At 45.0% G+C, this 12,678-nt stretch overlaps 1 protein-coding gene across 3 annotated transcripts in view; it reads right to left on the bottom strand.

Moving 5' to 3' along the window:
* UROC1 (urocanate hydratase 1) overlaps window positions 1-12,678 on the bottom strand; it is a 67,429-nt gene that overhangs the window by 29,047 nt on the left and 25,704 nt on the right. For all 3 annotated transcript variants that reach the window (XR_007775240.1, XM_050960558.1, XM_050960560.1), the window contains 4 exons: window positions 6,803-6,891; window positions 6,014-6,076; window positions 5,246-5,425; window positions 2,696-2,793 (listed from right to left, as the gene is read on the bottom strand). Coding sequence is in view for 2 of the 3 variants with exons in the window: in XM_050960558.1 (XP_050816515.1) it covers window positions 2,696-2,793; window positions 5,246-5,425; window positions 6,014-6,076; window positions 6,803-6,891 (430 nt within the window). In the remaining variant the exon portion in view is untranslated. The remainder of the gene's footprint in view (window positions 1-2,695; window positions 2,794-5,245; window positions 5,426-6,013; window positions 6,077-6,802; window positions 6,892-12,678) is intronic.

Raw genomic sequence — 12,678 nt, 5'->3', positions numbered from 1 at the left:
CAAGGCAGTCCTCCACTGGAGCTGCTCTGCCAGAAAGCTGGATGCGCAGAGGGAACAGGGTCCCCAGAATCAACTTTCAGACAAAATGCTTCTGCATGGAAGGCCAGGGCCTCCTGTATATATTGGGGATTGTGGAAAGTCACACAGCTCATACCTTGAGGGTGAGCAACCACCTCCTAAATTGAAAAAGGCAGGAGAAATCTATAGGAAGACCTCTGTGATTTCTTCCCCCTTTCTATGGGATTTCCCACAAGAGAAGCAATACAGGTTGCTCTAAATTAAACCAGAGCAGAGAAGCAAACTGACACAGCTGGCCCACCTTGGCTTCTCTCCGCCTTAGAAACACTATGCTCTCCTGGGACTTAACATTTCAGGCTCCAAGAGAAATTCTCTTAAAATCTCTCACCATCTCTTCTATTTGTTTTAAATGTTTTTGTTAGAAGAAACAAAACTGGGAATAAATGAGTGGCAACAACAGATGAATGCAATCAAACAAATTAATGATATTCACCGGGTCCTGTATTTTGCAGAAGCCACCTCCCAAGACATCCTCAAAGCCAACCCTACTGCTTTCTTTTCCTTATTTTTTTTTAATTGCTCATTTTTTATTTTCTAGTTTTAAAATGTCAGCTTGTAAAAGAAAAGAAAATACCCTGCCAAATCCTGCATCACCAACAGGGCAGGCTTAAAAAGTGACCCGAAGCCCTTAGGGTGAGATTTTGTGCTGCACCACAAAACTCACGGCCCGAGGGGAAGGAGTGAAGGCACTTTTGTGCCCTTCCAATTCTAGACTGCTCTGTGGGCAGAACCTGCCCCAGCCAGGCTTGTATCTCAGGAGGGGAAGTGCAAAGGTGGGCTAGCCATGTGCCTACCACCAGCTCTGTAACACAGAGCAGCTTAGAATGTTTGTCCCACCCTTAGCCATGCCTCTTAAACCTGGGGGACCTCATAGATCAGCATATGACTGGTCAGTACAGTGCGTGAATCAGAGAAATTTTTCCCTGGCTGGCCAAGGGACTTTTACAGCCACTGTACATTGAGCAGGGGCCACAGTAGAAGGGAGAGTCCCCTCCCCGAACATTTTAAGTGGTCTAAACATGTTCCTTGTTCATATATTTTAAACAACCATTCTGCAGGGAGATGTCTTGGCAGCTTTTTCATTTCGATAGTTTAAAGATGCAATGGACTAAAAATAGAATTTCTGAGGCTGCCTCCTTAGCAGGACCGGCGCTAGGGGTTTTAGCGCCCTAGGCGGACGGCAATTTCGCCGCCCCGGGCCCTGGTCCCACGGCTCTGGTGGAGCTGCTGCAGTGGTGCCTGCGGAGGGTCCGTTGGTCTGCAGCTCCGGTGGAGCTGCCGCAGTGGTGCCTGCGGGAGGTCCACCGGAGCCGCGGGAGCAGCCGACCATCCGCAGACACGACTGCAGCAGCTCCACCGGAGCCGCCTGCTGCTCCCTCCGGCAAAATGCTGCCCACCAATAATCCTGGTGCCCTAGGCGATTGCCTAGGCCGCCTAAATGGAAGAGCTGGCCCTGCTCCTTAGACATTTTCTCTTACAAAATGATTAACGTGAAAATTGCTAGTGCTTTAAATGTTGATGCCCTACCATTCACAAAACCTAGTTTGAAGATCAGGTGAAGGAAATATATTGGGTCAGATGCTCAGCGGGTGTAATCTGGCATAGCTCCGTGGAGCTAGACTGATTTACACCAGTTAAGGATCTGAAGCAATATATTCTACCCCTAAAGAAAGCAGATGTCTGCTACGTTTTCTTTGTACTTTCAGTTTGTCTGGTCTGCATCCTGGCAAGCTGCAAGGGTCTGTTTGCAATGCTAAGAAGGCTTTAGAAGATTCTCTTGTAAATCTCTGGCGGGCTTGAGTTTAAGGGCAACAGAGCCATCTGGAACTGTAACATTTGCCACCTGCTCCTGTCCAGGATGGAGAGGGGCATTAAATTAAAAATAAGTGTTGTGAGGGGCGGGATGTAGAAGGGAATTATAATCCTAGGCCCTGATCCTGCAAACACCTCCACATAGGCAGGTTCCTGCACCAGTGGGGCTCTGCATAGGAATCCACTCACACAGAGGCAGCTGTAGGATTAGGACCTTATTTTGAAAATTGCAGACTAGGATGCTCCATTGTGTAGAATGGAGGTATGAGTATCCAAATTGGTACCCTCTGTTCATTTGCTGGCGCAAGTTGTGCCAACAGAATGGAGGTTTGTCTTTAGAAAGCTTGGCCGCTGGAGTCCATCATCTGTGCCCAACATTGGGTGCAAAGTTGTGGATGTGAAATTAGAGGACACTTTAAAAATGCGTATTTAATTTTTCTCCTTTGAGGAAAGACTGAGACTTTGCTTCTCATCGACCCCCTCAAAAAAGTCAGTGCTGTTACTTTAAAAACAAAGGGCCAGCTTTTCAGTGGTGCTAAGCACCCACTTCTCCCACTGACTTGACTTGGAACTGTGGGGGCTCAGCACCTCTGAAAATCAGAAACAAACACTACAGAATAAAGCCCAATACCACTAGCCTGCATGAGAAAAAGAATGGAACTAATTTAACGTCCAGGTAGGACTGACTCTGACTGATAGAACAGGTCTTCCAAATCGATTGTAACAAAGGTAATGAACTATATTTTACCTGCCGGAAAGGAGAGAAGTGCCCTTGTTACGTCTAGGAAAGCCAGCATCTACTCACCAGCTCTCTGAGCTTCCAAGAGAAAAGCATTGCCATAGTCCCAAAAAAACATGCCCTTATCAGACAGCCTGTTTATAGCAGCCACTTGTCTCCTCAGACTGAAAATAAAAAGGCAGAAAGTTAGCTCTGAGATTCATTCACTTATATAAAAGATTAATGTCAGGAACACCCTAGCATTGCTAATATGGCCTGGGCAGTGAAAAGGTGGGGAGAGTGAGATAGATGACTTTGAAAGACTCAAGATCAACTCATGTTCTAAGCCACCAGACACCAAATAAAAATACTTTCCACTTCTGTAGCACCTGTTTCCCCAAGCTCTCCAAATGCTTTACAAATATTAAGTGAACCTCACAACACCACTGTGAGGTAGGTAAGTAACACGGGAGTCACCTCATCCAGCTCAGAAATGCAGCCATCTCTGGGGTGGAACACAACAGCTGTTCAACAGCACACAGCAATACTGCCCGACAGCTCAGGAGAGGAAGTGAAGAATAGTATCTTAACTAGCTGAAACTACAGAGATGAATTCAGAGAAGCAGAATGTGGTTATTGTACCTGAATAGGAATTTGGCTAACACAGTCCGGTTATCACCCACACCATTATGAAAACTGCCAGTGGATCTTTAATGACCACAAGTGATCAGGAGCTTGGTTTTATGGGTTATCCAGAGGAGACCTCCTGTCTCAGCACCATACCTGCTAACAACAACCTGCGACACAGGTTAAGAGCCAGGGTGAAGAGTGTCACCTACTAAATTAACAACAGTGCTTCCCAAAGGTCTCCCGTCCAAATAGCAAGCCGACACAGCTTCTGAGATCTGACAGGAAAAATTGCAGAAGGTGATACTGCTAGAGACTGCCTCTTAGCACAGAGCTGGCAGTTTCCAGTGATAAAGTAAACCAACTAAAGGCCAAGTAACTTCAGATCGTTATATAATGTGAGCAACTCCTATCACTGCCTCCTCCCTATTTCTGGAACAGAGATCTAAACATTTCAGGCAGCAAGAGAGCTGCCACTGCTAATCTTTGTAACCTCATTCTTTAATTCCTAGTGCTGGTGGTTATAGACTGAAAAACCCCGGCAACTGGCAAAGGCTCAAAATCAATACAGCTGGGGCTCTTAAATTTGTAATGGTCTCAGAAATACAGTCCTCCTCCAGCAAAGTCATTTGCTAACTTGGTTTTAGATCAAAAATCAGGAAGCTAATGAAACTGCTTCAGCCCTCTCTGACCACTTCCTTGGAGATCTTTGCAATTCTCTGCTCCTTTTCTTTTTCCCTTCAAAGCACGCACAAGGTCTGGGCTATTTTGAACTGGCTGCAGTTTCCACTTGTTTCTTGGACTACAGTAGAATCACAAAAAACAGAGATTAAAAAGACCCCAGTAGATAATTTTCCTCTTGCTTTCACTGGTATAAGTCATGAGTGAAGACAATGGAATTAAATTGCTAATTAAGAAGAGAATCAGGCCCCAGGTCTATTCTCGAGAATACCTTTTTCACTGCTTGTTTTCACAGCTCCTGATTCTAATCTCACTTGCTATGGTGTAAATCAGAAATCAACAGAATTACACCAGTGCATAACCAATGAGATTAGGGTCCCTAAGTTATTCTGCATCTTACGAAAAGGTCCTGCTGGAAATTAGCTTTGCTGTTACACACAGCATCGCCCTCAGAACAGCATCTAAAATGAAGACCTGGGAGACTCAAATCATTATTTTTGGCCCCTGGGCCAAAGCCAAACTGATGACAAACACAAATTCTAGCCTCTGATGTTAAAAACCGCTTCAGCAGGAGTGTTTCCAAGAGGAAGGAGAACAACAGGGGTGAAGAGTGATAGCACTCAGAGCCAAAGAACCTCTGTAACTGCAAGCACCTGCTGGGTTTTAGTGAAGAACAGTAGCACTGTTCCCTGTTCCTACCCAATTAGTGAAACTACTAGCAAGCCTGGAAAGGATACAGAATAAAGGTGTTGTTGATTTTCTGCTCTCGATGTTTAACAACAACTAACTCACATGCTAGGTACCCTTACATAGGCTACAAACCCCAATAAATTCTAGAAATAGATCCAAGAAGATATTTTCAGACCTTAGTTCATATACAACAGGGAATGACCCTGCAATGGCAGGTAGAGGGACTAAATGTGACAGACCATTTCCCTCTCTAGAATCTGTGAGGTCAATTCTATATCAGTTACACTGGTGTGAAAGCAGTCATGCCACAGGAGCTAAGAGTTCAACCAGTGTGACTTCAATGGCATTACTACAGATTTACACTGAGAGAGCTGAGAGCGGAGTCTGACCCACTGATTCTATGAACCCTACTATGGGGAAGAAAAGAATCTGGTCACTGGAGAAGCAAAATAAACACTGAGCCTAGAAATGGTTAGCCACAAAACCTGCATAATCAAGGTTGGATGTTTTTCTAAGAGATCTGCTCTCGAAATTATTTTGTGGAAGTTCTATGGCCTGTGTTATGCAGGAGGTCAGACGAGATGATCACAGTGGGTGGCCCCTTCTAGCCTTGGAATCTATGAATCTGTAATTGTTTACCTTTCTTGCACAAGAGTACGGAACCTCCCTGGATTGGTAGACATGAGCTGGTTTGCCTCCTCAAAGCTGAGCTGCACGGGGTAGTACCCTCCACTGAACGGATTGTGACAAGAGGTTTGGTCAGATCCAAGATCAACTAGCTGTTCTCCTGTTGTATCAAGTTCATAGACAAGCCTCTCCCTAGGGATAGGAAAGACAATATATAGACTGCTTGTCTGGTGGCTGCCATCACAAACATCACCTCATAGTTATATTCCTTGTGAGCACCAACAGCACCAATTAGGAGTTCTCAGGAATATCCCTAAAGATTATTTTAAAATATTACAAGGATATCCTGGATTGGCAATGTCTGTTTGTGGATGCCTGATATAAGTATAAATAATGCTTGTCATTGATTTCAATGGGCTTTGGATCATGCCACAAAAGCAGCAAATTTTCTATTCTCAATACTCTGATTACCAAGGGATTGTCTTTCATTAAGATACTATTCTCTAGTTTCTGATTACCGACAAATTATTTTATTAGGACACCACTCTGTGTTTTGTTACCTTTGTTCTTTCTTTCCAAAGCCAAAGCTATCCATTTGTGCCTAAAAGGGGTACTTTGGTCGGCAAAATGTAATTCCCAATTTGGACACCAGCTTTACCTCCACAAGTCAAGATGCAGCTTCAATGGTTGGTTTGAAGGACAATTCCCTTTATCCACAAGCTTGGACATTGTTCCAGGCTAACTAACACAGAAAAGTGCCATCTGCCATCTGGTACTTACCAAAGATCTACCACATTCCCATGGTAGCCCAAACTGAGGGTAATTTTATTCTCTCTTGCATCTCTATAATAGAGTAAAAATGGAAATGGATGAAGAAAATTCATCATCTGGGATAGTTGCAGTTTACAAACTACACATAAACAACCAAAGCAGTCACTCAAAAGAACAGAGAAATGTATATGTGGATTCCAACAGCAAGACAGGTTATGAACACTATCAGCCTAAACCTGCAAGAGGATCCCTATGCTGCAGAGGGATTTCTTGAGTAGACTGGGAGTTCTAGGTGCATACGCAATAGAAGATTATACACTGTACCAGGAACTGGACAATGCATGGACGAGCCACTGTTCTTATTCAGACAGACTTTCTGTCTGAAAGAGTTTCAGAGCAAACAGAGCTCAGAGTGTGCTGTTAATACTGAACAGGTTAAGGTGCTGGACAAGCCAAATACCATTCTTTTCACCTAAAAACCTCAACAATATTCTTTAAATCCACATTCCCAATATGGAGATTTTATACTTTCACCTAGCTCATCCTTTTCACACCAGATCCTGTAATGGAGCTATGGAGTAATAACAAGACGGAGAATTCATGAGCTGAATTTCTAAAACATGGGCCTGATTCTCTTCTCATTTACCTCATTTAAAAGCAGAGGTGATATGAGGAGAGATATCCTATAATCCTTCCCCCACATACCCATGTGGGGCATTGCAAGGGCTGCTGCGGTTACTTCAGCCCTTGAGCAGGATTTAACACGTAAGGACAAACACGGCACTTCATGAGTCATACCTCAGCCGAGCAATGCAGTGGTCCAGGCTATCAGTGATTTCCATCAGCCAACCTTGCCTGTAACGTTTCAAAAGTGCAGCTTCATCAACCTGAGACAAATTGCATATTTATTTCAGGACTGTCATCTCACCTACCGAAGAACTTCTCCATTCTCTCTTTAACTCTCAAACGATTCTGGATGAAACACTAATAAATGTACATAACACAACACTTCTGCATTGGCTTCAAGGTGATGGGCTGGGTGATCCAAGAGTTGTTTTTTATTTCTAGCTTCTAATATTCCATCAGTTCTGGTTTCTGTTGTTTCAACCAAGGAATGAAACAAGAGTTGAATCTTTTCTCCAACCACTTCCCAACCCCAGACTTTGTGGTTTTAATAAAATGGGAGCCAGATCACTGCTTAATTAGTAATGAAAGAGATGTCAGAGCTCAAGCAATTTTTTCACTTTCATAAACAATACGGCAAGCCCAGAGGTGCTGGGACTATGAACTGCCAAGCCCAGAGGTGCTAGGGCCCAGCACAAATTAAGCACTGAGACAGATCCAAACCAATCTGGTTTCAGAAAAACAAACTCTTAATGAGAGCTGATTAGGAAATAATATCTTCCCCACAAAAAATTTTAACAACAATTTCTTAATTTCTCTTGGAATTGTTCATGTTTTAACTGAAAAACTGAAAACAAAAAATGTTTCCATTTTCAGATTTTCAATGAAAACCCAAATATTTTCTGCAAAACTTGTAATTTGTCATTTAAAACGGCCGTTTAATCAAAAAGCCATTTTCTGTTGAAAACACAGTGATAGCAATTTTTTCACCAGCTCCAGCCCTGACTAAGGTACGTTTTGCTGAACCAAAACCATCACTGGATTTGGTCTTCTCTTGAGCCGTTTGGAAATTTTCAAAAATCTCAGCTAAAAAGGAAACAAAATGAGCAAAAAATAATTTTCCTTTTTCCAGCCAACTGTCACTTCTATTAAAAAATGGGTCAAAATGGGACCCAAGTATCCAATGCCCTTGTTGTTCTGAACTTTGAGGGTCCAGATAAGATGAATCCCAAATTTGAACCCTGCACCATCATTAGTTTTGGTGTGTTTCTGTGTCTATGTGCACGAGACAGAGACATACACAAATCGAGATACGTACTATGGAGGTTTTGGCAGTGACTCCATATTTAAAGATTAATAGGCAAACACATGCATCTCTAAGGCTTCTTATACAAGTTATGATGTTCCAGACACAATACAGGCTGAAAAACTCATGCAAGCCAATTTTCTGCTGCACCACAGCAACCGATTAAAGCAGCCAGGCTGGTGCGCATGTACACACACACACAATTTTATAATAAACATTTAAACTGCCAAACATTCAGACAGCCCACACTCAACATTTTCTTTCCACCATTTTCAGCCACCAAGCCATTTATATGTAAACAAAAAAAGTTAGATCAAGCCCAAAATACATAATGCCCATCAAAGCTGATGGAAAGCCTCCTCTTGCCCAGTTATTTCAGTGTGTGAAACTTTCCATCAATTCCCATGCCACTGATTAGGCATATCATTAAAAAACCCTGGTTTGGGGCAACACCCGTGGAGCAGCACACTAAGAAGTCAGTTACATAGAGGAGACTGCTTCTCTTTGTATGCTGTTTTAGTACCAGGCAAAACAACAGTGATGGAGAAAAGAATGCAGAATGGTACGTGACAAATAAATGGGTTCTGCTACTACAATTCTAAAAGTCTGAGTGCTGCACTGATTGGACTATCTAAATCCTCTGTGTTATAATATCCTAGATGCTGTATTTCTGACCTATCTTGATAGGATCTTGGATCTCACTTCATAGACCCCACCAACACGCCCAAATAAATTAACTTCCTTTTCATTAGATTCTAGAAAATCTTTTATGCTCTTTGACCAGCAAGTCAACAGTTTTTAAAATGACATCAACCACATGGGCTCACATCATACCTAGTGTACCTCCAGTGGGACTAGTGGAGTTACGCTAGGGATTCTCTTCTCTAACCCTACACCCCTGCGTAATAGGTTGAAGAGGCCCCAGCAAGTAGTTTATGCCCCAAAGTGAAGCTATGAAATATATATATATATTTAAAACAGCTTTCGTTTTTATTCCAACATACCTATGCAGGGTTTGCAACAATTTTGCTAACATATGAATAGCTTTCAGGGAATCAGACCTTAAAAAATGAGACAGAACCAGCAGTAATTCCCCTCCAACCCTGCAACACCGCTCAAAGAGTTGGGTAGGGTGCAGGCATGGAACTAGAGCCAGTGGCCACAAGACTGCAAAGGAGGTTACGCTACAGGCGACCCAGAGATTGGTGCAGAAGAGAATGCCCACTGAAATGATAGGCCAGGCTCTGCATAGTTCTATATGGACTTCCCAGCTGATCCACCGGTTTTACTGGCTGTCAAGGCTGGATCACGGGCAGTCAGATCTAGTGATCAGAGCCAAAGTCCACAGTCAGGAGTCGTTTTGGTCAGGATACCAGGAGATCAGAAGCAGGAGACACACTGGAGATCAGAACCAAGAGTTGGTAACCTGAGTCAGGCCAGGTCAGGAAACAAGGGGGTCAGAGGCAGGAGACACACAGGAGATTAGAACCATGAGTCAGAGGTAATGAGCCAAGGGAGCGAAAGCAGGAGCCACAAGGTACACCGTCCAGAGCAGGGTGGATCCCAGTTGTTCACCCAGCTTCCTGATCCCGTTGCTAGCTTAAGTAGAGCCAGCAGGCCAATCAGCTGCTTTGGGACTCCACCAATAGGATGTCAGAGGCAGAACCTCAAAGTGGAGTTGGGCTTCATGGGTCCAGCAGTTGTCAGCAGGCTGCCAAGTGGAGGGCTGATGCATGGCTCACACTGTGGACCTGGGTTTGAGGCCTGTGAGTCATGACACTGGCTATGTTCTTTTCCCCTTTGAGCTGGCCCAAACTTGTCCCCTTCAGATGACTTAAAATCTTGCTGCTGGAGTCTGGGGCACAGGTTCAATCCTACTGTGGTCTTACCAATGGGAGGGCATTATATGGCACTTAAACCCAGTCTGATGTTATCACTATTGTGAACAATCAGCTCTTTAAAAAACCCCTTTTTAAATGTTCTGTATTGGTAAGCCCTGGCCCTGATCTTGTAGTCTTCACTTAAGCAAAAGTCTCATCCGAATCAACAGTGTCTCAGGCACACTTTATATTAAGGAAATATGTATGATGGGTTAGTAAATGACTAATGAATGGTTTAATAAGTATTTAGTTAATTGTCCTAGAGTCCCATAGGTCAGTGGTTCTCAACCTTTTTGGGCTCAGGACCTAGTTGTAAATGTTTATGGCCTGTTGCAACCCAGTAAATAGTCTGGAAGTGGATGCCCTGGGGTGGTTTTTATTGGGTCCTGCCTCCCCGGGGTGTTGGGTCCTGCCCAGCACTAGGGTTGCCAACTTTCTACTCACACAAAACCGAACACCTTTGCTCCACCCCCTGCCCAGCCCCTCCTACGAGGCCCCACTTCTGTCTCACTCCACCCCTCTCCCTCTGTCACTTGCTCTTCCCACCCTCACTTATTCACTCATTTTCACCAAATTGGCTAAGGGGGGTTGGGTTCGGGAGGGGATGAGGGATCCGGCTGGGGGTGCGGGCTCCGGGGTGGGGCCAGAAATGAGGAGTTCAGGGTGCAGGAAGGGGCTTTGGGCTGGGGAGTGGAGCTGAGGGGTTCGGAGTATGGAAGGGGCTCCAGGCTGGAACAGAGTTGGGGTGAGGGCTCCAGCTGGGGGTGCGGGCTCTGGTGTGGGGCTGGAGATGAGGGATTTGGGGTACAGGAGGGGGCTCTGGGTTGGTGCTGTGGGGTTTGGAATATGGGCGGGGGCTCTGGGCTGGGGCAGGGGTGCGGGGGGGTTAAGGGCTCCAGCTGGGGGTACAGATTTTGGGATGGGTTTGGGGTGCAGGAGAGTGCTCCAGGCAGGGACACAGGTGTTTGGAGGGTAGGAATGGGATCAGGGCTGGGGCTTGGGTGCAGGGGGGGAGGGCTTTAGCTGGGGGTGAGGTCTCTGAGGTAGGGCTGGGGATGAGGGATTTGGGATGCAGGCGGGGGCTTTGGGCTGGGGCCGAGGGGTTTGGAGGGTGGGAGGGGGGTCAGGGCTGTGGCAGGGGGGAGGGGCGCAGGAGGGGGTCAAGGTGCAGGCTCCCAGCAGTGCTGACCTTAAGTAGCTCTCGGAAGCAGTGACATTCCCCCCTCCAGCTCCTACGTGGAGGCGCGGCCAGGTGGCTCTGCACACAGCCCTGTCTGCAGATGCCGCCTCCGCATCTCCCATTGGCCACAGTTCCTGGCCAATGGGAGCTGCAAAGATGGCACTTGGGGTGGTGACAGTATGTGGACCTCCCTGCCTGCTTCTACGTTTAGGTACCAGCTAGGGGACATGCCATTGATTCCAGGAGCCATGCAGAGCTATGGCAGGCAAGGAGCCTGCCTTAGCCCCGCTGGGCCACCAGCCAGACTTTTAACAGCCCAGTCAGCTGTGCTGACCAGAGCTGCCAGGGTCCCTTTTTGACCAGGCATTACCTGGCAATCCTACCCGGCACTCAACCCACAGTGGCAGCTCTGGCAGCTCCTGTGCTGTGGGGCTGGCTGGGCTTGGCTCTCGGCTCTGGGCATTGCAACCTCCAGGGTTTCAGTGCTGCTCAGGTTTGGCCCCGCTCCCTGACTGGACCAAATTTGTGTGAGTGGAGTTGTGACCTGGCTCATGGGGTTGCAGTGCCACTCATTCACATTTGGCCTATCTGGACTCCTGTCATCATGACAGCTGGGCCAAATTCGAGCGGCACTAGGATCCCAGAGGTTGCACTGCCTGGAGCAGGGAGGCAAACCCAGCCAGCCCTATGGGACAGGAGCTGCAATGTGACCCAATTTTGTGTTGAGAAACTCTGACATAGTTCGGTAGGTTTCTTGCTTTTAAACATCTATAACTCCTTCTACTGATGTCAAAAACCACCCATCCACTCTCCCCCTGAGCCAATGCCTCATCAGGCTGGCACAGTTAAGGCACAGTAGCTTAACGGTACAAAAAGGAATGATGTAGCCAGCATCACATCCAATTAATCGGGAACCCATTTTGCAGATGGGTGAACTGGAGGTGCCTTTTCAGTGTCAGATCGAATGAGACTCGAACCCACAACCTTCTACTGATGTGCTTACAGCTATCTATACTATTCATGTCTGTAACATACTTATAATCTCAATTCATTATTTGTTAACTCTTCTGAAATAGTTTATAAATGAACTTTAGTATGAAGTGTGAAATGTGATATTTCCGTCCAAGTAAGAAGGGCAAGATGAGATTCTATAGTGTTGAAAAGTTTGTTAAAAAATTAGAAGGGGGGTAAATTGATCTTTAAGCTCCATTCAGTGGATCAGAATTGTATTTTTATACTTTTGCTGAAGAATAAATGATTATATAATGAAACAGCTCCATTATTCCAGTCTATGCCTGATCTATGTTTATTACATTTTGGAGTATAGATAATTATTTTGATCAATTCTGGTTAGAAACCAAAGAAAACTTTAGAAAACCAGAATCATTATAAGGAGCATCAGAACATAAAAACAACCAAAAAATGCAGGCGCTAAGAGACTTTAATGTTTGTCTTTATTTATATTTCAAATCAGGGTGGATTTTATTTCAGTCTTATGGATACTTACATTTATCAACATTAGAATTCTACTGTTTGGCTTTTAGATGTGCTGCTTATCCATCGTTTTATAAAGTCGATGGGCTCATAACATCCAGTGTGCGGACTGCTAATGCATTAGTGGTCTTTAAGTTACAGATAAAAGCTAGCTAATATTAGCAAAATATCATTAAAAATTGATCTTACT

Source organism: Gopherus flavomarginatus, chromosome 6 (assembly GCF_025201925.1).
Source record: "Gopherus flavomarginatus isolate rGopFla2 chromosome 6, rGopFla2.mat.asm, whole genome shotgun sequence".
In the NCBI taxonomy this organism is placed as follows: Eukaryota; Metazoa; Chordata; order Testudines; family Testudinidae; genus Gopherus; species Gopherus flavomarginatus.
This window is presented reverse-complemented; position numbering and strand designations above follow the sequence as displayed.